Source organism: Leishmania major, chromosome 31 (genome assembly GCF_000002725.2).
Source record: "Leishmania major strain Friedlin complete genome, chromosome 31".
NCBI classification, from domain to species: domain Eukaryota; phylum Euglenozoa; class Kinetoplastea; order Trypanosomatida; family Trypanosomatidae; genus Leishmania; species Leishmania major.
The window spans coordinates 1,055,696-1,081,934 of NC_007272.2; the positions used below are offsets into that span (position 1 = coordinate 1,055,696).

The window sequence follows — 26,239 nt, forward strand, 5'->3', positions numbered from 1 at the left end:
GGCGAGGGAAGGGGGTATAGAAGAGAGCACAACACAGAAAAATGGCTGTGACAACATTGCCTTGTGCTCTGCCTCACAGTGAGAGCGCGACAAGGGCCCGAGAGAAGGCGGCGGCGGGGGAGGAAGGAGAGCGGACAGAACAGAACGCAACAGAACATGGAGAGCGGTATCAGCGAGCCTTACCGCCAGTGGAGCCGCGCCCCTTCCGTCGACTTCTTTTTTTCGTTACACCACCGTCTCTGTGAATGGTCTTTGCCTTTTCTCCGTGGAGCGCACCTAGACATGATCCCCATCACACCAGCAGCACTGCCGCGGGCAGCCGGTGACTTGAGCTGTCGTGGACGTTGGCGGGGAGTAGAGGACGGACGAGAATCTACTGCACTGAGCACGCGAAACGGTCGGCAGATTCTGCGTGCAGCACACACATACTCATGACCAGCAGAGGTACCCACGCAACGAAAACGAAAACTAAACCAAAAAAAACGATGTGGTGCAGAGGGCCGAAGACAACAGAAAAAAGGAGAGGGATAAAGCGGATGCGGTGGCGAGAGAAGACAGTCACCCGACGAACAGAGCCGCGTAGAGGAGGTGTGTGTGTGTATGTGTGTATGTGTGTGTGGGCAAACGTGTGAGATTCAGCTGTAGGCTCTTCCTTTGCCTATGTCATCCTCGGTGCGCCCTGTGTTCAAGCAACTGATGGTGAGGGAGAGCAGCGGCTCGCCCGCTAGCGAGGCAAGTGTTTCCAGACGGGTGACTTCACAAAAATGATTTCGGCCTCGGGGTCAAGGCCCAGCAGTTCGTGCACCGCCATGGTTGTCACCGTCTGCCGGAACATCAGAGGTAAAGATCTGCACGCCACCGGAACGGTGTGTGGAGCTGGACTCGCGTATGCGCCGCAGCCGATATGAGTGGATGGTGATATGAATTCGGCTAGCTGCGCGTTCCAGCCATTCTCGTTTTGCGGCGACGGTGACCGACTTAGCGGTTGATAAATGCAACGGCTGTGCAGATAGGCGGCCGCTTGTGCGCCGTACCCGGCGCACCAACCTTGATAGCCGGCTGGCGGCGTCATGTTTGCACGCGGCGACCCGTAATAGTGAACGGAAACGGGTCTCTTGCAGTCTGCGACTGCGGGGATCACCCTTTGGTGCGCGTTCCTGCTGCCTCTGCCGGCACCACTTCTAGACGGCAACGAAGGTGCAATGCGCGGAGTAGATCGTTCTTCCTGCACGGCCACCTCTTCGTCAACCTCTTTGGGGTCGGAGGGTTTCCCCATGCCCGACAGAATACGTTGCAAGACCGTCTGCCGCGACGGCGAGGTCGGATTGCCTTCGCTGTCTCCCTCCGCGTCCGCACTCTCATCGCTGCCCGTGTCGTTCCGCACCACCACCTCGCTCCTGTGCGAGTCGACATCGCTGCGATGTGCCGTCGCACCGCAGCCTTCTCGCTTTGATGCGCTGGTGGGGGAAAATCTCTGTCGGCGCTCGGCGTCTTCGCTGTCTTCATCGTCGTTGTCGCTGCCCCCGCGAGTGCCGCCCCCTTTACCGCACAGCCGGCTCTTGCCGGTCTTCATCATCCACGCGAGCACACTCATCGCACGTTTGCTCTCGAGCGTGCAGCGCTGGCCCGGGCGCGTGCTCGATGATATCCGATAGTCGTGGTCTTCGTCAGCGCCGACCCCATCGTCCGACGAGGAGCTCGACACCAGGGCGGCACCATCAAGCATGCAGCCGTACAAAGAGCTGACGTTTCCATGGCGCTGTGCCGGCCTCTCATCAGCACCTGCCTCGCCGCCGTTCGGGTCGCTTTCAGAGAGAGGCAGGGGTCCTGTTGCGGAGTGAAAGGGGCTCTGATAGAGGCCACCTGTGCCACGCCGACCAGCGGCACCCGTCCAGTGTCTCCCAGACGCGAGCGGGCTCTCTTCGTCGTCACCATCCTTGTCGGTTCCGTACACGAATTTCCACACGACCGATCCCCTGTCAAAGCCGTTTCTGGTGTTGCGGGGGGTGGCGCAGGGACTCATGCTCATGGGCACCCGGAAGAGCGACTGTGGCGGTGACCGAGAGGTAGTCGAGAAGAAGGCAGACGATAGCGTTCCAAGGGAGCCCGCGTCGACAGCTCGAGAGCTTCGCTGCGCAGCGAGAGGCGAGATGTCATCTGCGCGGCTGTCATTGAGCCATGTGATGCTGCCACCACAGAGCTTCAAGAAGTCTCCCCGCTTGCCACTTGTGGCGGCAACATCGCCGTTCGCTACGTCGAATCGACTTCGCAGCTGTCGCGAAGCGTTGCAGCTGTCCTCCGTGCGCTGGTGACGATCGCTGGGCGGCCTCATGAGGATCGGGGGATAGAAGTTTTCGGGGTTGAGATCTGATGGTGCCGTGCGCGCCGCCTTGCGCTGCTGCTGAACCTGATAGGGCGCACCGAATAGGAGCGAGGAAGAGGTACTGCTTGCCATGTGGTACTGTGAGTAGCAGCGGACTGTGCTGGGGGTCGCACTGCTGTCTTTCGGGTGCTTCGGGGCAGCTTTGGGGCTGATGCCCCAAAGGAGCGGCTTCTGCGACTGCGGTGTCCAGCTGCTGCTCATATCCATATGCTCTCGAAGAGTCCGGTCCGTCGTGTGCGGCACGGCATCACTGCTGCTGTTGGCATTAAGCAAGTTACGGCGGAGCTCACTGGAGGGGCGGTTCAGAGGAAAGCCTGTCCGATGGATCGCCGGTGGCGCTTCGCTGCTGACGCTCCAGTCTGGCAAGAAGTATTCGCCGTCGCTCGTCTGGGATTGCAGTGCAACCGCAGACGGACTGGCGCCGATAGACTCATATAACTGGCCTGTCGAGCTTGGAGCGTCGTCATCGCTGTTGACGGGCGCTTCTTGTGGTCGTGACCTTCGCAGCGCCGTGGCCACTTTTCCGCTTTCACGACGGGACGACGATGATGCAGACTTCTTGCGAGCATCCAGTTTGCCGGAGTTTTGATTCGGACGTTGTCGAGCCCTCCCGCATGCAGCATTCACCTTAGTGGTGGCTTTGGCATCGACAGCGAGTCGACCCGATTTCGACGAGCTGCGCTTCAGTTGCGGGCTTCTCGGCGTGCTGTTCGTGCGTCGCTTCGATGGCGCCTCATCTCTACTGTGCAGCGGGACAGACGTGGCGCCAAAGTAGGGCGACGCGGACTCCTCTTTCGAGTGTTTCGGCTTTGTTTTCATGGTGGCCTCCACGAGCGACAAACGATGAGTGACTTCACAGATCCGACCACGTATGCACGTAGGCTCCTCGTTTCGTTCGTGCGTCAGGTACGCGTCGACACCACTACAGGGCAACCGCCCAAGAAAAAAAACGCCGTGCTCGGGAAGGGGAAGAAGAGGAGGAGGAGGAGGAGCGCGCCGATGCACACAGGCGTTGCGGCGCAGAGCGGCGCGAAGGGAACGCGGTCACGTGAATGGGCGAGCGGAGCAGGTGAGGGACGCCACGAAACAACAAACACAAGAATAACAAAAACGAAAGCCCTCCTCTCTCTCTCTCTCGCCTCCGCCAGGCCCGACAGAACACACACCAACAAAGAAAATTGCCCCCGCCTCCTTCGGTGGTGTTGGTGGTGTTTTCTGGCCGATTCACAGAGCCGAGGGGGGAGGGAGGGGCGAAGGGGGATGTACGGAGCACGTGAGGAATCGAGCGATGGGCACGAAACAACAAACTTGACGGTGCACGTACGTGAGACGGTGACGGTGGAGGGGCAGCGCGCACCACGTCCGAGGCAGAGAGATGGCGAAATTAGGGAAGAGTGGGGGAGGCTATTCACGGACTCCAGCGAGCACAGAAGGTGCAGAGGGAGAGGCTAAATAAACAAAAACAGAAAAGAAATAACTTGTCAAGGAGGTGGGCTGTAAACACATGAGCCGTGCGTGACGGTTTCTAAAAAAAAACCCGACCAGCAACCACCTCGAGCGCCCACAGACACTTGCGCACAACGGCGGAATCAACGTAGCACGAGAGACTTCGAAATATAAAATAAGGGAGAAGGGCGAGGGAGGCGGAGAGGCAGACGTAGAAGACTGGAGGGGGCAACGGGCAAGGGTGCGGCCGAGGAAGGAGCGGATGAAGGAAACAAAACACTCTACACGCCACTGCCCCTGCGGAGTTCGTTGAAAAGGGAAGTGGAGCGAGAAAGTAAGAGAGAAATTTGAAATAGAGACAAGCACATTGGGGTGGGAAAACAAAGCAAGGCAGCGGTTGCAGTGTGTCCGTGATGCCCCCTCACGTACTCGCTCACATGCGTGCAGCACAGCGGAGTACGAGGAAAGTGTGTATCACCTGCAGGCTCAAACGAAAAAATAATTGACACACACAAAAATAGGCGATTAGACTCGCGAGCATCACACCAGCAACAAGAAGACAATGAGATCACAGCAGCAGCGGCAGCGAAGCAGGGTCTCAACGAGCACGGTTTCAAGGGCAAGAATACACACCATCCGAAAGGAAAACCAGACACAGAGAGCTTCACACAGGGACAAGGAAAGGGACGTGAGCAGATGCGCGCAAAGACACAACCGTTGCGAGCCGCAAGACCATCGCTTCTTGAAAGAGCGTGCACGCGATCGGATGAATTCGAATGCGTGAGCACAACAAGAGCAGAAAAAAGGGAAAAGGAGGGGGAAGGGGGAGAGTCGGAGAGAGAGAGCGCACCACGACAGCGCGCGCGGCGTAGCGAAAAGAAAATAAACTAGAGGGTGACGCAGGAGGGTGGGTCGCGCATGCAGAGAAATCACCCAAAAACCAACAACAAGCCGGAGAGAGCGAGGGAGAGGACGGGAGAAGGAGGCGCGGATAACAACACGCACGGGTGGAAAACAGAGAGAGAGAGAGGCTGAGGAAAGAGCGCACGCACACGCACACGCACACGGGTCGATCACGTGAAATATGACGCGGAGGCGTGCCGCGTGCTGGATGTGGTCAGCGATGGCGTTTTCACGTCCCTTTCGACACGAAGAGCCCCTCCAGCACGCACGTGATGGCCTCTCGCTCAAGTGCGTCTCCCTCCGGAAGTGCTTTAGGTGGAGTAGAAGGGAGTGTGTGTAAGTATGTGTGTGTGTGTGTGTGCGCAGGAAGGAGAGAAAGAGAGAGAACGGACATCGGTGAAAGGGAGCCGCGAGAGCATGAAGCGACGTCACGGAGTCATCGTGTGCCGGCGAAGATGACACTCTCGACACACGGCGTGGGCGTCATCATTGCATGCACGATGCCACCTTCGTGCGCCATCTGCAAGAGTGACGGCCCAGCAAGAGGCTCATACTTGCGTACGGCATTCGTCTTTCGCTCTGGCCGCGGCAGAGGCATGTGCCACCGCACTCTCGTTAAATCTGCTTTTATCGAGAGTGTTTTTTCTTTTTTTTGTTGTTGTTGTCCCCTTTGAGCGCTTCCGGTGCAGAAGGCGCCCGTAGGCGCGATTCACCGCTTGCAGCTTGTACGCCGTGTGATGCACGTCGTGCGCGCGCGCATACAAATCCAGGCAGATCCTTCAGACGATAGAGATTCCTTTGGCACCTTTTCGAGGGAGAAAGGGGGAGGGGAGGGTGGGGTAGGTCACGAATCAGAACAACAAGACAGAGCAAACATAGGCGAGGATGAGGCGTTTTTTTTTTGTGTGTAAAGAGACCACACGCAGATGCCTGGTGCATGCACCTGCTGTTGCGTGCACGGCTCTCTGACCAGCCCACCGAAATGGAACACCGCGACACACTGGCAGGCAGAGATATAATGGCACGACCAGCGATAACGAGATTGAAGGTGTCGAAATAAAGCGAAGCACTACTGCTAGGAATCGTTCAACGAAGACATCATTGTACCACGAGCAGGTCAGCAAATATACACGCGCACACAACCACGGCCCAACCACCTCTGCTGCACTACGGCGATGTCAAGGAGCCGGCCCAACCAGCACTGCTGGGTGTCGTTCAGCCCATTGCAGCTCCACGGCATACAGTGCACAGGCTGAGCTCATGTTTACGCTCTACACCACCGCAACGCGGCTGAAACAGGAGCAAAAAACAGGAGGTGGAGGCGCACAGTTGCTCTGTCACTGCCACTGCTCGTAGTGAGCTGATGCAAGTGTGATCGTGCCCGCGAGTCTCTCCGGCACACCGCCAGCCCAGACCTGTCCTGCCAACACCAAGAGCCCGCAGCCGTACACGAGGGCAGACTTTGCAGGTTGCTCGGATTGTGCAAGAGTGTGGTGTACTGAACCCTGTGATGCCACAGGCTGAGGCGTGTCCCCCGGCAGCATGAAGGTTGCCTTGAGGGAGAAGAAGAGCACATACATGCACACACACACACACACACACGGAGGGGTGGTGGTGGTGGTGGGGAGGGCTGAAAATGTAAGAGTTGCACAGCCACGAAGAAAACAAAGAGGAGCTGCCCAGGAACACATCCGGTGGCGCTCCTCGACGGGATGAGACTTCTGCCTCCGGAGGCGTACCATTCGCGGGGCCAAGGCGCCATGCGCACATCGTGTTCAGCATAGATTACTCTTGCCGTACGATACAGGCGTCGGAGGAGACCCACAAGTCGGTGTCTTTGCAGTATAATCCCAGAGACAGCTTACGATCCTCACTCCAGCCACGCTTCTCACATGCTTCGAGAAGAATTGCCAAGCCTAGACGGCGCATAAGGGCGGAAGGGTGCGTTCTCAGCACTTCCTGCTCCAGTCTCTCCGCGGCATCCATGTCGCGGATGGCAGAGGAGTCGCCTTGTACCGCTCTGATCACAGCCACTGCTGCACCGGGATGCATCAGCTTAGCTGCTTCCATCGTCGTCAGCCGCGGCACCCACTCCGAGATGTCCAATTCGAAAATCAGCGAGACCGCGATCGTTGGCTGGCGGCGAGCCGCGATGAGTTGCTCCACAACCTCAGTCGCAACAGTGCGCAGCAGCTTGTGTTCGTGCGCCGCAGCGCATCTCATGATTCTGCACAGCACATTCGCCACACTTGTGAGGGTCGCGTCGGGCTGGACGGTGAGGATGACAGAGATGAGAAAAGGTGCCGCTTCCTTGGCGCTGCACCTGAACATGCCCCTGAGCGCAGACTGAACGATTTCCGGTGAGGTGCACTCATCCAGGTACTCTGCAATCGCCTTGCAGAGCGCCAGGTCATCGTACGGCGGCACTGTGGCGAGTTTGTGCAGTGCTGAGACGCGAACGTCGCGCATCGGGTGGCGGAGAAGTCGTCGAAGAAGCTTCTGGTACTCTTGCACCTGCCACGGCAGCCGGAGCAGTGCCCACGGCAGGGTCGACATAGCCACGCAAGCCGCTGAGGATGGTGTGGTCACTTGTTTCTTCTCATAAGAGTCGGCAGTACTCGCATCCTCCGTGTCGCCATCGCTTTCTTCGCGTGCATTGGTAGCTGGCTCCGCGGCACCCACCGCACATCGCTCTGCCACTTGGTCGTGCGCTACAATAAAGGTGTAGTATGACCACACCTGCGGCTTGTCAAGAAAGTGGAAGAGCGCGGTCACTAAAGCGCCTCGCACATCGCGGTGCATAGCCGGCACGGCCTCCTCCGTCGATCCAGGCGCCGTGGCAGCTGCTGCAGAAAGTGCCGCGACTCTTCCACAGTCACCGTCTTCTTCTGCAGGCATCGGTAGATGACGCTCGGCGGCAAACTGGACGATACGCGCGTACGCCACGTTGTCGCGCTTCGCGCCAAGAAGGTGAAGTGCCTCCTTCTGAGCCGTCACTTGCCTCCCCGTGAGGACTGGCTCGAGAATGCGCACAGCCTCGGCGCTCGGTGCGCGCCGCAGCGTCGTGGCCAGTGCTCGAAGTGCGTCCATGCGCTGGCCCGCCACATCTAGCGCATTCTGTAGGGCTTGCACGGCTGCGGCATCGCCATCCAGCTGGCCGAGTGCCTGCAGCGCAAACCGCATCGCATACTCCCCATGCACAGGATGCGCCTCCGTTGCCAAGGTAAGCAAACTCCGTGCACGTCCGTTTGTGTCCGTCCAACTTGTCGTGGCAGATACGGACGGCAGCCTGGCGAGATTTTTGATGAACCGGCGGCATTGGAAAGCCTCCAAAGCAAGCGGGGTGTATATGGCTTGCAGGCAAGACTGCGCGTACCGGATCTGCTGGCGAGACGTCCACCGGTGTGCGTTCCCCACCGGCAATTCACACACAAACGCCAGCGAATTGTTGTTTGCGTGGTAGAAGCGACCGCTGGGGATGTTCTCAATGGGGATCACAAGCATGTCCAACAGCGGTCCCTGCAGAACGTCACACACCAGGCGCTGCACCCTGCTGACAGTAACCCAGTCTTTCCTCTGGGCGATGAGGTCCGGAAGCGCGACCGCCAGTTGCTGTGGAAAGTGCCTGGCGTAAAGCCTCAAGGAAACCCTCGCCACAGCGTTGTCTGTGGAAGACATACCGGCTTTTAGCACGTCATGCACCATAGACCAAACCTCTGACTCGCCGTTGCTCGACGCAGGCACCTCTCGCCGAAGTACCTTGACAACGGTTTTGTTGTCGAGAAGGGATTCCAGGATGCGTATAGTCGCCCACATGTTGTCGCTGCCTAGCAGCATCTGCGCAAGCGAAAGCAGTGATGCCACCAGGACAGGCACAGCACGCGGGTACAGCTGAGCTAGCTGGAGAAAATCATCCCCGTCGGCATTGCAGGCAGTGAACTGTTTTCGTTTGCGGATAAGTGTGGCAAGTTGGCTGACCGCAAAGTTTGTCTGTGGCCCCACGAGGCGGAAGAGGAGCTTCTCCAGCGCGCGCAGAGTGCTGTCAGACATGTCTTTGGCGTTGTAGGCGGCTTGGATGAGCTGTGTGAGCGTGTCCTGCAAGGTCTCATCGGAAATGTGCGTGACCGTACGCCTCCAGAAGCCGTGTGGCAGCGCAGCCCACGCCTTGAACATCTCGCGACGCCATCCATCCTGCTCGTTTGGCCGCTGCACACAAAACGCGAGGGCCGCTGGCAGGTGCTCGGGGTAGTACCTGAGGGAGCCAAGGCACGCGCGAATCAGCTGGGACCGAATCGTAGCGTTGTTGCTGGTCACGTACGCCGCCCCGATCCGTAGCGCTTCCGGGAATGACAGGAAAGAAAGGCATTCGATGCGCTCGCTCGGGAGGTCTTGCAGTCTCGCGTGATTGTAGAAGCGGTGAGCGAAGGCCGTGCGCTCCGCCGCAGATGGCATGCAAAAAATCCAGTTTATATGCGGAATTCCACGAGTGTCTTGCAGCTCCCTGCAGCCCCGCGCAAAGTAGGCGCGCCGCGCTTCCGGAAGCATATTCAGCAAGTCGACGGGCTCATTGGAGAGAATGTTCTTGTCCAGCAGCCGTAGGAGGAGGTCCGTGTGTCCACCAAGGCGTCTCCAGGCCCGCCGCGATATCAGGCAGTTCAAGGGTTCCGAAAAGGTCGCCAGCATGTGCCGACCCTCTCCCTCGAGAAGATAGTGGCCGATTTCCACCGGAAAGGTGGAGACATAGTAGCGCTCCAGCACGGTCTGCAGAGTGGGTTGGTCCAGGCCGAGAAGGTGCGCGGTGGCAGTAAAGAGGGAGAGGCTGTCTTTCAATGCACCGCGGGTGGCGAGAAACACGCACGCCTTCTGAACCAGCTCCTTCAGCACCGCATCCACAGTCGCGTTGAGGCTTACCTGCTCATTTACCCGAGCCGTCAAGTACTGCGCTACCCACTGAGGATGATGACGACACAAGAGACGAAGCGCCACGATGGTAAGAGTAGCCTGCTCTTCTTTCGGCAGCTGTTCGAAAGCTTCCGGGCTCAAGGATCCCAGTAGCAGCTGCGTCTTGGCGGGTTCCGTCACTGTGTGCGTCTGGTAGAGCCGCAAGAGCACCTGTGTCTGCTGTGCTCGCGCCAGTCGGGTGACCAGGCACTTAAATTGAAGAAGTCGGGCGCCCTGTAAAAAGTTGATTGTCATCGCTGCTCTTTGCTGGTCGTTGCTTGGGGTCGATATTAGCATGCACGTCATCAACAGCTGCGACACCTTGAGAGATGCATCTTCCAGCAGTGACGACGCTGTCGCTAGCAGCGCGGCCGGCATGGCCCGTCCAGCTCTTTGGGTCTCTGCGAAGGCGCCGCACAACGCACAGGCAGCAAGAAAGTGCTGATAGGGCCCTTGCGACGGTGCGCCGAGCGTTGCAATGACATTCTGAAGATCCCTCGGCTCTTGCGTTGTTTCAGTGACGCTGCAGCGGCCAAACTCTACGAGAGTCGCGCACCGGCTGTGGTGAGAGAGTGATTCCACGTGTTGCAATAGCTCGTCGAGGGAAGAGATGCGGTGCATGGTGTGGGGGCGGAAGGGTTGGTGGTGGTGGTGTGTGTGTGTGTGGGGGGGGGAGGGGCTGATGGAATAGCAAGCAAGGGCGAATCCACGGAACTAGTGCGGGGAAGGGGTGTCAAGTGACACACTGTGCCCACGTTCTAAAAGAAGTTGAAAGTTGGGGGAGCGGGTGCAGCCGGAAACAGAGAAGTGCACAGCCGCAAAGCCGAAGGATAGGACGCTCTTTTCCTGCAGCGCGTAAGAATGACGTGCAGCGAGCGGTTGTGCGTCTTGCAGTGAAGAGGCGGCGATATAAGAAGCGCTGCAGCAACCAAATAAAAACTGAATGTGTGCGAGCTTCTTCCGTGTTGATGCACACGCGCGTGTGTGCGGCAATAAAAGGTGAGGGTATCAACCGCTAATGCAACTAAGGTTCGGTAGTGAGGGGGATGAGAAGGAAGCTGTGGTTGAGGACGCGTGCGCGAGAGATGGCAAACGTGCACACGCACGCACGCGAGGGAGGAAGCGGCGGCACTCCCCAACGCTTCCACCGCCTTTCCGTGGGTCACTTCTTGTCGCTGCCTCACTACACAGTCAATCTGACGGGTTGCAATGAGCGCTTCGGGAGGGAGGTGCTTCCCTCTCCCCTTGCCAAGCAACCGCAACCACCCAACGGTCGCGGTTGCTTTGGCGCACAGCTCTGTTATCACACCCACCCACCCACGCACACACACATACACACATACACACGTGAGCGCAAACAACAACAACAAAAAAAAACGTAAAACAAAAGGGGAAGAAGACGACAAGAAAGGCGAGGGGAGCACCACGAGCAGAGGAGGAGGTGCGCCCCCCTCCCTCCCTCCCTCCCTCCCCCCGTATGTGAGTAACGCCACAGTAGAGGGAGGGCGGACCATTGCCGTTACAGCACAGAGGGGATCCACATTGAAACAGAAAAAAAAAGGAGGTCATCTACCGCGGATGTGTCGCCTGCTCATATGCATCCGCCACTTACTTGTGGGGCTCACGCGGGGAGGACTGCCCACACGGGGAGCACCGCAGCCACGAAGGCGAGAAAGCTACCGGTGGAAAGTGGGAGAGGATCACAACAGACAGCAGCCACGAGAAGAGTAGCAGCGTTGCGCGACGACAGCATGAATGATTCATCTTGGAATCACACGCTTACCCGTCTTTGCCACGTGCTGCCGATCGGGTCTTTGAGCGTGCATGCTTCTGCCCTGGTCCGGACCGGATAAGACGCGGATGCACGAGAGGAGGGAGAGGTGGGACAGCAGGGAGAACACTTTCGTGGGGATGGCTCTCACGACAGGAAAGGCGACAGGGCAGTGCGCGCAGGAGGAGATACACGGAGATGTGGAATTAAAAGAGGGGCGGAGAGACCAACACGAGACACGCCTGGGCAATTGTGTGCGCATACCAGTGCAGGTGAACCGCGCGACGCGCATACAGACACGAGAGAGCCGCCACGCACATAATGCGGGAGCGCGCGCGAGAGACGAAGCTGCAGTGACCGTAGGGGGCTCAGAGAAGAGACGAAGCCAGACGAGTCGAAGGAGAGACATGGGATAGACCGGCGAGGCCAGGCGGGGGGAGGAGGAGGAAGGGCATGCGAAGAAACAGCAAACACACATGCGACAGCACTCCAAGAAGAGGAACGCCCATCAAGGGCAACAAGAGCTAAGCGCTAACAGCAGGGAGAAGACGAGGAGGAACAGGCTCGGAAACCGAGGAGTGTGTGTGTGTGTGAGAGGTGTGTGGCGAAGGGGCACCTGAGCCTTCCGATTTCAAGCAGCCTCCTTGGTCTCTGATGCTATGGCGGCAGACACTGAGCCAGGTGTCTATGACAGAGAACGTACACAAGCCCATGGTCAGGACAGCCCTTCTCCGATTCTGTTGGCTGCGGATTACGGGGCGAAGGCTCATCACATCGACCCCCCAAAGAGCATGCAGCTGCAATACAAGCCCTGCCCCCTCCTGCCCTCGAGTAGTGCAACCTACGGATACACACACGCCATCGTCTTTGGTTGCGCGCGCTGCCGAGTAAAGGGGGAGGGGGACGAGGCGGTGCGACCAACCCGACAGGGTGACGCTCACAGGTGTGCCCACCCCAAACGGAAGACAGAAAATCGAGAGTAGAACCAACGGCGAAGAACACCACAAGCAGAGAAGAACACATCAAGAAGGAAGGGGGAGAGACACATAAAACGATATGAGGACGCGGCACACGGGGAGAAAAGACACAGAGGAAAACGTTGCACACACACACCAAAGAGGAGAATGGAGAACGCACGCGGGGGCTGAAGGATGAGGGAGGGAGGTGTGGTGGTGATGGGGTGAAGAGAGGCTGAGAAAGCAACTAACACTTCAACAGGAGACCTATGTAGCTATACTGAGACAAAATCGTATTCGAGTGCCTGCCCGACCACCAATTCGATCATAAAAGGGGCATGCGGGAGATATCACATGTCGAGCAGCGACATCCATACTCGTCTGGGTTGCACGACAGCACATCACCGACATCAAAGGCAGCTACACAGCAAATCAGAGACAACACGAGAGACCGAAAACAACTGAAACCTAAAGAGACGCATGGGGAGAAAAAGATGTGTGTGTGTGTGTGTGTGGGAGGGAGGGGGTCCGCACACCGCTGTGAGGGGCGCGCACGACACGCAGCGATGCGACAGATACTACAGACGTACACCAAGTCGCATCAAGTGCCACGAGAGGATACACGCTGAGAAAGATACACCAAGCAGAGGAGCACCCATCCACCCACCCACACACACACACACGCATCCGAATCGAGCAACCGTCAAATCTTGATTTCTGGAAGCTCTGCTTTTCCTATTTTATCGTTTCGCCAGAGAGAAAAGAGACGAAGGGAAGGCACTTGCTCTTGCCTATGCTGCGCACAAGAGCACGGAAAGCTGGCGACGCAACATGCACTGCCGTGAGGATGGAATCAGAGAAGAGCCGTCTGCCAGCGGCAAAGGGGAGAACAGGGGAAATGCCATGAAGGGCGCCGGCAGCGCACAGTGAATGTAAGAGGCGTGGCGGATGAAAAACAGCACAAAACAGCAAAAAACAGGCAACCAACACCGTCGCAAGCAAGACCGGATAGGCATACAACGCACCAGCGGAAGCCCATCAGTGAACAGGCGAGTGCAAGAGAGCGGGCGAGGAAGGTCATGGGAACAGGACCGGGAGAGCCCGTGGACCGTCCTCAGAGTAGTCGATAGAAGAAGGGAAACAAAGACACGCTGAGAAACACAAAAAAAGACACAGTGTCACACAAACGAAGCGCATATACGAGGGTAAACGAAATCAAGACACAAGACTGTACTGTGCATACCCGACACAGCAGCTTAACTACGGCTTGTCGTCACGGAAGCACCGGCTCATGTGCCCCAATACTCCCTTGCCTTTGGGGGGAGGGGGAATGGGGGTAGCTTGAGCTTAAATTTTCCTTGTGACATGAAGCCTCCGCGCGTGCTTCATCTGCTCGGCATCGCCAGTAAAGTACCGTGTGCGAGCTTCTCTCCTCCTCCCTCAACGCGTGCCCGATTCCACCCACGACGAGGTCAGCTAATCTACGCACACACAAAACCACAGCGCAGACGCCTCCGTTGCACCACGGCGGCATCTTCGCCCTCTAGGACCAGCCGACTGCCGTCGAAGCGGGGGCATGCGTCGAACGGGCTCTTCGCGTCCTGCCTCGCGCCTCCCCCTCGCACGCGTGCTGCGCCACCGGCGTCCGCCGTGCGGGTAGTAGAGGGGTGGTGGTGGCCTAGGTGCATGCCGCATGGGCTTGGGGAATCAGCTGGCCAGCCGCAGGCCAGGGCCCTCTGGAGACCCTGTGCTCCGCCTGTGTGCCGTGCCTCGCGCCCTCCGTCGCCTCAGGCAGCGGCATCCCATAGTACGGGGTGGACACTCTCCACATGGGTGCCCGGAGGACTCGATGCTGCCATTCGGGGTGCTCGCGTCATGCCCCCCCCCCCCCCGGCGTCTGTGCCTCAGCAGCCCACACGGTCGGGTGGAGGAGGTGCCGCGTGCTCCGCGCACATGCACACGGCGGCTCGTTCGCAGGCGTCTCTTCGCGCCCCTGCAAGCTTTCTTCGGATGCGAGCCGCCCTGCCGGCTGTGCTTGACAGCGCGTGCGCACCGTACTTGCACTACCAGACATTGCGTCCCGAGTCGACGCGATGCAAGAAAGCAATACCTGCGAACACCCAACAAAGGCGGCCACGGCGCGCACGTGCGAAGCGAGGAGGAGAAAGAGGGGAGAGGAGGGAGAGCATCACATAAACACGGGCGGAACCAACGCAAAAACCAACGAACAACAACAACAAAAAAAATAGATGCAGAGAGGAACAACACGAATGCGCCGCAGAGCGAGGGCGCGCCAGCAAAGGAAATCACACAAGGCAACGGATAAGAGAGAGGATGAGGGGGAGGGGGGAATGCACGCATACCACACACACACACACGCACGCACACACACAAGAAAAAGGAAAGACAAGCGCACAACACAGAGAGAGAGAAAGAGAGAGAGGTCGCTAAACAGAAAGCACACACAGGCGCTAATCAAAAACAATGAAAACCATACCAGGGCGTAAGCGAAGAGCAGCAGCCACCACAGTCGGGGGTCTGCTGGCCCCCGAACACGAGAAGGAACCGAAGAAACAAAAAGAGAAACACGCAGGCACCCACATGTAAACACCTACCCCCTCGCATGCACGTGCGTATCCACCTAAGGCGCTGCTATCATAGGCAGGATAGCGGGGCACACACGACCGACGCACTAGTGTCAACATTGCGGCGTTTCTTTTGTTTTTGTGTGCCCGGCTGTTTGGTTTACTTTGTCCGTGTCACTTTAGTTCTCCAGAGCACGGTCGGGTGTTAGCGCTACCGCGGCCCATGATGGCGCATGGGCGTCTTGACATGCACATTCTGTTGCTGTGGCGAAATGCCGCCTCGGCACTCTAGTAGGAACGGAAGACGTAGAGGTCGCTGCCGGCCTCGTATGCATCGTCAGTGGTCACGCCAATCCCTGAGCCATCAAAAGACGGTGTGTGCACTGGTGCACCACTCAGCACGCTCTGTCGCGACTCGCGTTGTTGAGCAGACGGTGATGAGGGCGGCTCTGTCGCGACGCCAACGGAGTTAGCTCGCTGACGGGCCGGATCACTGCGTGCGCCGGCGTTCTTGTGTAGCGTGTTCATCTGTGGCGAGCCTTCTGTGGTGTGCGCCTTTACCATCTGCACTGTTTCCTCCGCCACTGAAACGGACTCTGAAGTGCCGCAGTGGCTCACAGTGGATGATATGTCCACAACACTGATGGCACGGGAGCTCATCTGAGATTCCTCTGCAGACGATGGCTCGTAGGAGAGGGCGGCGGTAAAAGACGCTACATTGTCGGGATCTTGCAGGTGGTGCTGAAAGGGTCGGCTCCGAGATCCGCCCGCCTCGCGCATGGGGGTCGGTAGGGTGACGGCGGTCATGCGGGTTGTTTTGTTTGGAGAGACGCCGCCGCCGCCGCCAGCACCCGCAAACGCGATTTTCGGCTGAGCAGATGGCGTGCACTTGCTTGACGAATCGCACGCATCCTCTGCCACACCGGCGAGGAAGGGGTACGCGTGCGCGGGCGACGGCGAGCCGCTGCGCTTTCGGGTAGACTTGCTAGTGTTCAGGTGATTCAGATCTGTGCACGACAGCGGTGTTAATCGTCCAGTGCGGCAGGCAGGGTCGCATTTCCGTTTTGTGCGATCCGCGAAGCTGCTTCTGGGGCTCACCCTTTCCTCCGTGGATGCACCCGAAATGGCCGCTGAGGTCAGACGATGGTGAGAGAAGGCGGAGCCACCGACAACCTTCTTAGTCGGAGAAGAAGATGCTGCGACTGCGCTGTCTGCATCTGTCGCCGTCCCGCTGAGCGCGGCGGAGAAGGCGGCGCTGGCTTTCCGAGGTGCCGTGCCTGCACGTTGTCGCTCAGACTCGATCATTTTTTTGAGCTCCTGCTCCTCACGATGACACTGCTCAACGTACTGGCGGCATGCCTCGTCAACTGCCGTAGCGCCGCTCGCAGGCCTTGTTTGCGTGTAGGCATCCTTTCTCAAGGCGCCCTGTGCCGCTTGCCTACCCGTCTTTTCCGCCAACCCGTTGCGTAATGCTGTGCCATTGGTGCAGCAAAAGGGGTTTAGGAATCCGCCTTGGCGGCTGCGCGAGGAGTTCGCTCCTCGACTCCTGCCTGACACGCATGCGGATGGCTGGCGGCTTGCCTGCCTCCTGGTTCCAGACGCACTCTTTTGGGCATGCCTCCCTGCGGCATTGGTATGCAGGCTTGGGAGTGGCTGCGCCAGTGGGGGCGAGGCAGCCGCACACATCGCCTCTGCTCTCGACAAAGGCGGCGACGTGCGCGCCGGTGTGGTGGCTGCTGCCGCTGCTTGTATTGTCGACCCGATCATCGACGGGAAGCTCGCTGCCCGCGCCTGTGAACCCTTTCCAGCCGGTGCGGTCGCCTTGGGCTTTGGCATCGGTGCACTATGAACGTTTCCGTGATCGCCTCGCTTCTGGGTTGCTGCCGCCTCTTTGGACGCCTGCTTCGTCGTAGGATCGGCTCTCGTCGACGTCGTCGACTCTTTCCGCAGTGTCAATAGTTTCTCGATGGCGACGAGAACCTCTAGCGTTGGCTTCTGCTCGTCCGTCAGCCCATGGATATGGAAAGAGCCGCTACTGAAATATTCGCGGTGGAGCGCGCTGAGTGCCCTGTCGCTGCGACCCTCCACGTCCGCCTTGTCGTCGCTGAAGTCGTCAACGCGCGACAAGTCAACATTCTCACCAGCGCCACCACCGCTCATGACGCTTGACGGGTTGGAGTTTCCACGCTTGGAGAATTCCCGTGCCGATGTTTGCGGCGCGCTCAAGACTTTCATCCGCTGTAACTTTTCCAGGAGTCCGATCTCCAGAGGCACGTCCGGGGTGCGGTCGGGCGAATTAGCTGCAGACGTCAGTGGGCCATTGGGAGCGCGCCGTGGGCGCTGCCGGCGCGGCGTGCTCTCGTGACCCGACCGTGCACTCTGATAACGCGACGGGAGAAGAATGGAGTCGCCAGGTTTGCAGAGGCTCTCTGGTGCATGCTGGTAGTCATTGAAGCCGAAGCCTCGCCTTGGCTCTGGCATGTGCTGGGCACAACTGGAAACACACTCCGATGCTGCGCGGTCCCGGGCTTTGTGCCGGTCCGGCTCCCAGACAAGCGGGGCGGTGCGATCCGGGAGACCCACAGCTGAGAGCACGGCGAGGCGGTTGTCGCGCGGTGGGGAGGAGGGCGCTGGCAGCGTGCTCCTCGAGGCAGCGTTAGCCGGTGTCAGAGAGCGCTTGCGGAGCGAGAGCAGCTTGTCGGTGAACTTCTCCTTCGACATCTCGCTTTCCGTGCCTCGTTTCTCCTTGCCCCTTCGGTGCTCGCTCTCTGCCGGCGGCTTCTCCTTTTTCCGCGTGCGTTTTTTGCGAATGCGTGCCAGATTTGTGTAGAACTCCCTCTCTACCTGCGTGAGCTCGCGGTCGGGTTCGCCAAAGGTCCCAAACCGCTTGCGCGGCTTCGGCTTGCCTGCTGTTGTCATGGCGTACACCCCCTCGGCTTCAGGCGTGACAGTTCTGCAGTAGTAATGGTGAGGCTGTATATGGACGAGGAGGGAGAGAAACAGAGGGCGGTGGCGGTGTTGGGTTCAGAGAGCACGCGTTGGCGCCGTGCGTCTTGAAGGGCTGGGTGTTTCGATACTCCGGCACTCTGTGTGGCGTCTGTTAGGATGGCGTTTCGGAGCTTAGCGGACGGCGACGGCGAAAAAAGAAAATTACAGAGCGTCGAATATGTGGTGAGCGCCAGACAGGACGTGGCGGAGTGTGAGCCCGCCCCCCCTCCTTCTGTGGAGGGCAATGGCTTTGAGAGGACAGCCTTCTGGGAAGAAGAGACGGGGATAAGGAGACCAACCACATGCATGATGAGGAGCTGGCAAAGGGTGAGATGTCTCGTGGAAGTGGCGTTGTCTCTGAAAGGGGCAGAGGCAGAAACCACGACGTGAGCTGCACCATGTCTTTGCGCTGGCACCGCATTCAGCGGCTCGGAGACAGGGCAGCCCGTTCTGCTGCTGCCTTCAGCAGGACGCGCTTGTGACGGTGCCTGCAAAGAGTAAAACCGCGCCGCTGGAGGCGTTTCCCCACGAGCAGGGCCCTTGTACACAGACGTGTCCATGATAAGGATACTGAGATTCGGCGGAATTCATTTCACGCCGTTTGCCGGGCGTCAGGTCGCAGCGTGTGCGGAGGGAGCACACTAAAAGCGTCCGCTAGAGGACGGCAGAAGAGGACAAGAGCTGAAAACACACACACACACACAGTGGGGTACACGCGCGCTCCAGCGTAGATGGGCATTGTGACGACAACACGATAGATGACGGCGAAGCTAGAAAAGGCCCCCAATCCGTGGATAACGCAGACCGCAGGGGGGGGGGGAACAGACAGAGAGCGGAACGCACGCGCCCCACATTTACGCTTACGTATACGTAGGAAAGGAGCCGTGCACGCTGCAGAAGAAAGAAAAGAAAAACGAGCTGACCATACCCTCGCATGGAGGGCAAAAGGTAGAGAATGAGTTTGGGGCGGGTAGAAAGGACACGCAAGCAACCGCACAAAATTCGAGCAGGACACGGGGAGGGGGCGGACATGCGAGGGGGGGGGCGAAGAGGAGAGAGGCTCATGAAGGCAAAGGAAGAAGGCGAAATCAAGCGAGACACAGTTAAGAGGCTGCGAAGGGGGCGCCAACGAAAACATCAGACATCACCAACGATGACGCTCGGCGGGCAGCAAGGCGCCACGGCAGACAACGACGAGCAACAGCAGCAAAGAATTCATCTCCCACTCCGCTGTACACAGCCAACGTGTTGGACAATGCAGCACAGTGACAAAAGAAGACCCCAGACGGAAGCAACGACACCCCGGCGAGTAAAGCAGACGTGGGAGAGAGAGAGAGAGAGGGCGGGGGGAGGGGCGCGAGCAGTGCCATCTAACGAATTACCAGAAGGATGGAGAAAACCCAAAGGTCGAACGAGAAAGAACGTACGTACACCGAGCAAACGCAGAGAAGCACCACACTCAGATGACAAACAAACCAGGAGGAGATGTGGAGAAAACATACAGCGCCACGGGGAGAGAGGGAGGAAGAGAGAGGCAGGCACGCATCGTACACATGCGTCTCCGTGTGCGTTTGGTGTCCAAGTTGCGACCTTATCAGCAACAACACACAAAAACAGAACAAAAAACCTATGAAAACTGAACAAAAACAGGAAGGAGAACAAGCAGGCACGTATGATAAAACAAAAAAGCAAAAACAAAAGTAACAGGCAGCAAGTGCGAGAAGCGCGGCACCCGCCATCCATGCTTGCAGGATTGCGGGATGGGGAGCAGAGACTTGGGAGTCAGCGCAAACGGGTAACGCAGTGCAGCAAAGAAGTAGTGAAGCACAGCTGAAGCGTACAGGCGCGGAGAAAGGATGCGGTGCTGAGGATGGCGAGGGCGATGAGCGGGAGTAAGAAAGAGCGAGAGAGGGTCGCCTACTCGCACTTGTACCCCCCGCCGAGCCAGCCTGTCGCATAGCGTTCTGTGCACTATGGGAGGCAAGTGCACATCGCCGTGCACATGCAAAGAGAGGGGAGACAGGAGGAAAAAGAGAGCGCGCTGGCGTTTCGTTTTTTTTTTTTTGCACTTTGGGAGCTATGCAAAGGCGAGAATGACCAACGCGAGTGTTCAGGCACACACACGCACACACTGCACAAGACAAAACAGGCACATCCCAAGAACGATATGGAGAGAGCAAGGAGGAGTTCGGCTGCGACATGTTTCACACCGCTGGAAAACTTGAAACATCGCTGCAGACAAACGAGGCACAGATACCGGGTAGTCTGCACACGCCTCCGAGAAGGCCAGCAGGAGCATATCAGACCTATCCGTGGGAGGTAGTGGTCTGCACATGAAAGACAACAACAGATGATATCCGTATGGGACGGTCGTGTGGCGAATGTGGGAGATGACCGGATGGGGAGAGGAGAGGCACAAAAAGGATATGCATGAATGCGACATGGAAAACGATTAAGAGGAAGAATAGAGTGGCTTGTTTTTCCTCATGTGCGTGAGGGGATGGTAGTGGTGGTGGTGGTCGTACTTGTGCGTGTCTTTGTTGACAAGGGAGGGCTGGCTATATATATATATGTGTGTTTTTTTTTCTACTTGCACACTATCAAAGACAAAGCCGCTGTATGCACGTGACGGCCGTGCAACTCCGCAGAGACGCATTGCTTCGGGAGCGCTGCCTTGATTTCCTTGAAGGGAATCCAGCAAACACAGCTAAGGCGAAAGAGAAGGCGTGTAATAGCGTGCCGGAAACGAGATGGTCACAGGCGGCGTTGATGCGCTCAAAATCACGAACCAACGACAGCATCAGCAAAAACGAGCGCACATACAAAGAACAAACAAAGGAATTCAGTCAAACAACGGAATACGTGACCTTTGCAGAAAATCGACATCCTGCACCGAAGGAGGGAGGGAGGGAGGGAGGGGAGGGAGGGGGGGGGGCGGTGAAGGAAAAGGGACCACTGCAGTTATGTTTGTGGGATCGGAAGAGAGAAAGGATGGCGTCGAAAATGCGCATGCCCCGCACGGTGTTCGGTCCTTTGCCTTGGCGGCCGGGCACGGGCATACAAAACAGCAGCGGTGAAGGCAAAGAGAGGCCAGCTACATGAACCCATGTCAACCATCGCCACAGAACACGAAGTCTACGACACATGGTGTGATACTGCGCAGGTTGCCTGCTTCTCCCTCTTCTTTAGCGTAGCTCGACACACGTCCTCATTTTCACATCGCTTCTCCTCCCCGGCCCTTGTGTAAGGCACCGGCTGACAGGATTCACAGTTGAGTTGTTGGCTGGTGAAGAGAAACACGACGGTGATATGATGGAGAGCGGCTGTAACGGCAAATAGGCTTAAAAGGGGCAGCAGACAGAAGAGAGGACGAGAAACTAGCAAGCCGCAGGTACGATGATAGAAGGAGGAGAGCAGGAGGACGGCAAAGGAGCGCATGCGGCTCGTGCACGCACGTCTACACAACACAACGAAATCGCCTTCAAAAAAAAGGCGAGGTTCCACTTCAGGGCCGCTTGCATCTTCGATATTCTGTTCGCCGTTTCCGAGACGAGCAGGACTGTGACAGGTGACTTCCACACGCTCACAAACACGCGAGACGCCCTCTAAGCAGATACCCAAGGAGAGAGGGAGAGAAACGGACTGCTGCTCAGGGAGGCGAGGCTGAGCAGCACAGAGAACGTGAGTTCAGACATAAGAGCAGTGAAAATGATAAAAAAGATGAAACACAGCGACACACAAAGCAGGCAGAGACGGGCCACTAGAATGAGCGGTAAACTAAACAGAAAACAAAGAGCAAGAACAGGGTTGTGTGTGCGTGTGCGTGTGTGTGTGTGCGGGGAGGAGCTCCTGAAACGGCTCGTGCATGAACAAGCACACCACAACAACACCTCCGTGAAGAAATCAAGCGAGAAACGCAACACGCACATAGCTGCAGGAAAAACACTGTCAAAAAGAGAGAGGTGGCGTGTGCGTGATGTAGCTCTGTTGCCATCCGGAGCCGCCCGCACACGTGGGTGTGGCAACATGCCTCACCGGTGCATACAGACAGCTGGTTCGACCGCACGGCATCAGATGCCCGCGCACATGCAGGCAGCTTCACGTCCGCACGGAAGAGTACGAAAAGACACAATAATGGGACACACAAGGGAGAGAAAGGACAGGGTCCACTCCCAGCGCAAGTGAAGCCACATCAGCTGCAGTCCAGTACACCTCCAGCTGTCTTCTGAGAAAACAAGTAAACGAATAGCAGCGGCGCACAAAGTTGGGTGGGTGGGTGAGGAGAGAAGGATGCGCGGACCAGCTAACAAGAAGAAAACGATTCGGTGGTCGCAAGCACAACGGCGGAAAGATACCAAGCATTTTTTTTTGCAGTCGATGGAGCTCTACCGAGGATGGAGGGTCAGCAGGAAGGGGGCAAAGATGACTGGAGAAAGCTGAGGGATGGGCGAACCGGCTGTACGCAAAAGAAGGCACTCCCTCGCCGGCATCCGCGAGGGTGGTGAGTGGCGGCACCACGTAGCCCTTGCACGAGCCGCTTCACGGCTATCCGGGACTAGAGCAGCGGAGCGGGCTACGAAAAGTATATGTGTATATATATGCGTGTTGTGCACCGTAGCGGAAGGTACAGAAAACAACGACAACGAATGGGAGACACGTCTTCGAACACACCCACAACGGGGCGCAACCCGCTCACAAAGTGGACGCACTTTTTTTCTGCTGTTGTGGCAGAGCGAGCGTAGTCCCTTCATATGCAAACACTTTCGCATTCTCCTAACATTAGCCGCCCCTCTCCGTAACAGCAACAACAACAAAAAAACGTGACATCCCTAGCGAGTTCTGAGCCACGTCCCCTCTGAGTGACGTCAGGAGCCCTCGAAAAGTCGATGGTCTTCCTTCTGACGCGGCTTCGCGTGGTGGGAGACGGCCTTGAACACACCTTGGCGGCTCACCATAGCGAGCGACGCCTCCTGCTCGCATAACAGAAACGACACCGAGCCCACTGCCGGCAGCGTTCGCTCCAGCGGAGTGCCATTTAGAGAACGGTAGCTGCTGGTCTTCTTGAGAATGGAGTTGACCCGGTGACTTGCGCCGAGGTTCGGCGGCAAGTCGCACACACTTTGGGACCGTGGCAAGCATTCACCGTCGTCTGACGACCTCTCCTTGTCTTCGCCCGGACTCTCATTTCCATCGTCGGAACGGCTGCAGCACTGCTCCCCAGCGCCGACTTGTCGAAGGGAACGAGAAAGGGGCACTAGTGCAGATAAAAGTGAATCCTGTGCTGTCTCCCTCGTGCGTACTTCCATGCAGTTGGCCGGGTGCAGGCGACTCGGGGTGTTTGCACCTTGCGCGGAAACGTGTACGTGCGCTGTGCCAGCGGTGTCCTGCCGGACGCCTCCTTCCGTCAACGTGAGAGATCCGCGCTTCATCGTACCGCGTAGTGCTGAGAGCGGGTGCGCCTCGTTTGATATTGGAACTGAAGAGGTGGATGCGTGATTCTGATTAGCCGTCCTCGCCGCTGTGGCCGTTGGCCAGTTCGCTCTCGTGAGCGAAGAGGAGGCAGCCGCTCCACCGGCAGTGAACTTCAGTTGCGGGATAGCGTCATCTTCGTCTGGGGTCACGTGCCAAGGCGGCTGATGGGACGCGGGATTATCACGCACACCACCATTTGTGGCGCTCTGCGCGGTTTCTTGGGTAGCGTTCACCTGCACCGGCTTCAGTGCCGTGGAGGATGCACTGGCTCCCTTGACAAGCGGTAGTCTTGCAAAGCCTTGCTCGGTGCACCCTTGACGACTACTTACACCGCCGTTGGGTGGTAAGGGAAGAGCAGATGCGCCACTCGGCAGTGTCGCAGTGGCACTCGCCTCGTCCATCTTGCGCGCTACAAGGGCGCACCGCGGCGATTCGCGGCTTTGGGCACCTTCTCGGTTGTTTGCCGTTTTCGCCCCGTACGCGTCTCCGCAGCCGGTGAGCGTGTTTTCCCTGTAGCGGAGGAGATCCTTCGGCACCAGAGGCGGCTGAGACCCGTGCAAGCCGGCAACGGACGCGTTGCCGGTGTACGCGGCGTTCGCCGCCGCCTTGACACACAGCGCCCCGGCGTCGTCGAGTGGCGGCAGCATGAGAGCAGAAGTACCACCCTTGTCGGTGAGGCATCGTCGCGGCAACGTGTCTTGTGGATGACCTTTGGAGCCTTTGTGGGCGGCGGAGAATGTGACTGCGTCAGTGGGCTTCACCTCATGTACGGCTTGCATTGGAGTCACCTGCCTGAATGGCCGTCTGTGCGGCTGCGACTGCGTCGGGTGAGTGGGAGATTCATGCATCGGCTCCTTCTGCATCTTGGGGGCTTTTCTCCTCGGATTTGCAGACTCGCTGTCGGGGGAGCACCAGTTGCCGGTCGGCTTCTTCGGCCCCGTGCTTGCGTTTTGTGCAAAAGGCGAGTAGGGGCTCGGTGCTACAGGGACAGTGGGGCTGACTGCAGTGACGGGGAGAGCCGCAGCCGGCAACATCGCGCCATCCCAATGGGGGTTTTCTACCGGACTCACGGCCAGCAGCGGCCGCTGCACGGGTGTTGGCGAGTCTGACGGTGACGCTCGAAGCTCAGGGGAGGCAACGCGTTCGAGGTGGGCGGCAAAGCCGAGGTCAGGAGGCATCTCAAACCCACTCATGTTGGGGGTGAAGTAGGATGAATGGCTGCTGGACTCGGTCGGTCCACCTACGTGCGACGCCGCGGCGATTCTGTCTGGCCGGGCGTCGCTCGACAACGTGTCGAAGTCTACAGCGTACTCGTGTGGGGGCTCTAAATTAGGGTCGCTAACACTAGGTGGGAGGGAGGACTGCAACCACTCCAGCTGAGGCGTCGCAGAGGCGCGTCCAAGGTCTGGGATGAGCGAGATCGACGTAGAAACGCTGCTCAGCTCTACAGCAGAGATGCCTGTGCAAGAGGAAAGGTCGTTCTGCTGCTGCTGCTGCAGCTCCGGTGAGCGGCCTCCTCTTCCGTAGGCACGAGCTGGGGTCGTGCCCCAGACAGCCTTTGCTTCATCACAAAGATGAGGCTTCAGCGTTGTCTGACGTCGGGGACACTTCGCCAGCAGCCGCTGCTGGCTGGTTTGGCGGTGGGTGTTGCATTCAGTCCCCGCCTCGTTCTCCGCCACGCAGAACACGGCGTTACCCATCTGCAGTACCACCAAAGCCACGCCCCCCAAAAAAAAAGCGGGGTCGGGATGAGGGGGTCAAAAGGACGAGTGCGGACCGGAGGAGTAGGCGGACGACCGACTCGCCGGAGTGATGGAATGCTTCACAGCAAAGTAATCGATTCGGATGTGGTGGAAAAATGGTATCCAAAAAAGAAGGCGGCAATTACGGGGACCGTTCTGCGTGCGTCTCGCCCAGTGACTGGGCAAGCGATTGTGGGGCTCCCGAGAGTGCCCGTGGAGGCCGTGAGAGACGCCACGAGACCCAATAAGCCCACCAAGCAAAAACAAACGACAAATAGAGAGCACCAACACAAAATTCACCTAACAGAAAAAGGAAAACGGAAGGTAAGTGAGGAGGGAGAGCGCGCTCGCACACCACAGCAACAGGGGCCAGTAGCTGGTACGTAAACCAAAACAGCAGATGTTCGGCTCAGCCGTCGCACGAGACCCCAGCTCCCTTTCCACAGCGACGAGGGAAAAACGAAAACGAAAACGAAAAGGAAAAAGACGATGCTCTGCGTGGTTGTGATGACTTAAGATGCAAAAGAGAAACGACGCGTAACGAAAGACAACACCGCCACCACCACGACGACTAAAGACACCCAGTAAGGGGAAGTGGGGCGAGAGAGATGCTCGAGGGATCGAAGACTGCCGACGCCCTCGTTGCCGCACTCCACGTCTTGACAAGCGCGCGGAGGAGGAAAGGGAGACGTTAGAAAGCGAGGAGAGAACCACAGGAACGACAAGAAAACAAAGCCAAGCAATCAACAAAGTGCTCCGCAGCAGCGCTGACAGGAGTAGGCAAAAAGGGGAAAGAGGGGGACACGCACACACACGCGCATTCCCACACAAACACACATAAATGTCAAGCAGAGGTGGACAGCCCTGAGCACAGGTACAGCACTTCAACGGCAAGCGACACCGGCTTCGCCGCCACCACACCGCCAGACGCCTTTTGCCCCCTTCTGTGTGTGTCGCTCTCCTTCTCTGTCCCCCTGAAAACCAACGACAACTTGATGCTGCCCGAATACGTACTGCCGCACACGCCAACACGACTACAATATCTGCTGAGT

At 58.1% G+C, this 26,239-nt stretch overlaps 4 protein-coding genes across 4 annotated transcripts; all 4 read right to left on the reverse strand.

Moving 5' to 3' along the window:
- Window positions 1-724: 724 nt before the first annotated feature.
- Window positions 725-3,202, reverse strand: LMJF_31_2160 (hypothetical protein; the record flags this gene model as incomplete). The annotated part of the gene is made up of 1 exon (XM_001685151.1): window positions 725-3,202. One exon carries the CDS (start codon window positions 3,200-3,202, stop codon window positions 725-727), a length of 2,478 nt encoding a protein of 825 aa, XP_001685203.1.
- Window positions 3,203-6,517: 3,315 nt separating this feature from the next.
- On the reverse strand, window positions 6,518-10,294 carry LMJF_31_2170 (conserved hypothetical protein; the record flags this gene model as incomplete). Its single annotated transcript, XM_001685152.1, has 1 exon — window positions 6,518-10,294. One exon carries the CDS (start codon window positions 10,292-10,294, stop codon window positions 6,518-6,520), a length of 3,777 nt encoding a protein of 1,258 aa, XP_001685204.1.
- A 4,979-nt stretch (window positions 10,295-15,273) lies between these two features.
- On the reverse strand, window positions 15,274-17,904 carry LMJF_31_2180 (hypothetical protein; the record flags this gene model as incomplete). The annotated part of the gene is made up of 1 exon (XM_001685153.1): window positions 15,274-17,904. The coding sequence occupies one exon, from the start codon at window positions 17,902-17,904 to the stop codon at window positions 15,274-15,276; it is 2,631 nt and encodes an 876-aa protein (XP_001685205.1).
- A 4,934-nt stretch (window positions 17,905-22,838) lies between these two features.
- Window positions 22,839-25,145, reverse strand: LMJF_31_2190 (hypothetical protein; the record flags this gene model as incomplete). Its single annotated transcript, XM_001685154.1, has 1 exon — window positions 22,839-25,145. The coding sequence occupies one exon, from the start codon at window positions 25,143-25,145 to the stop codon at window positions 22,839-22,841; it is 2,307 nt and encodes a 768-aa protein (XP_001685206.1).
- Window positions 25,146-26,239: the final 1,094 nt, after the last annotated feature.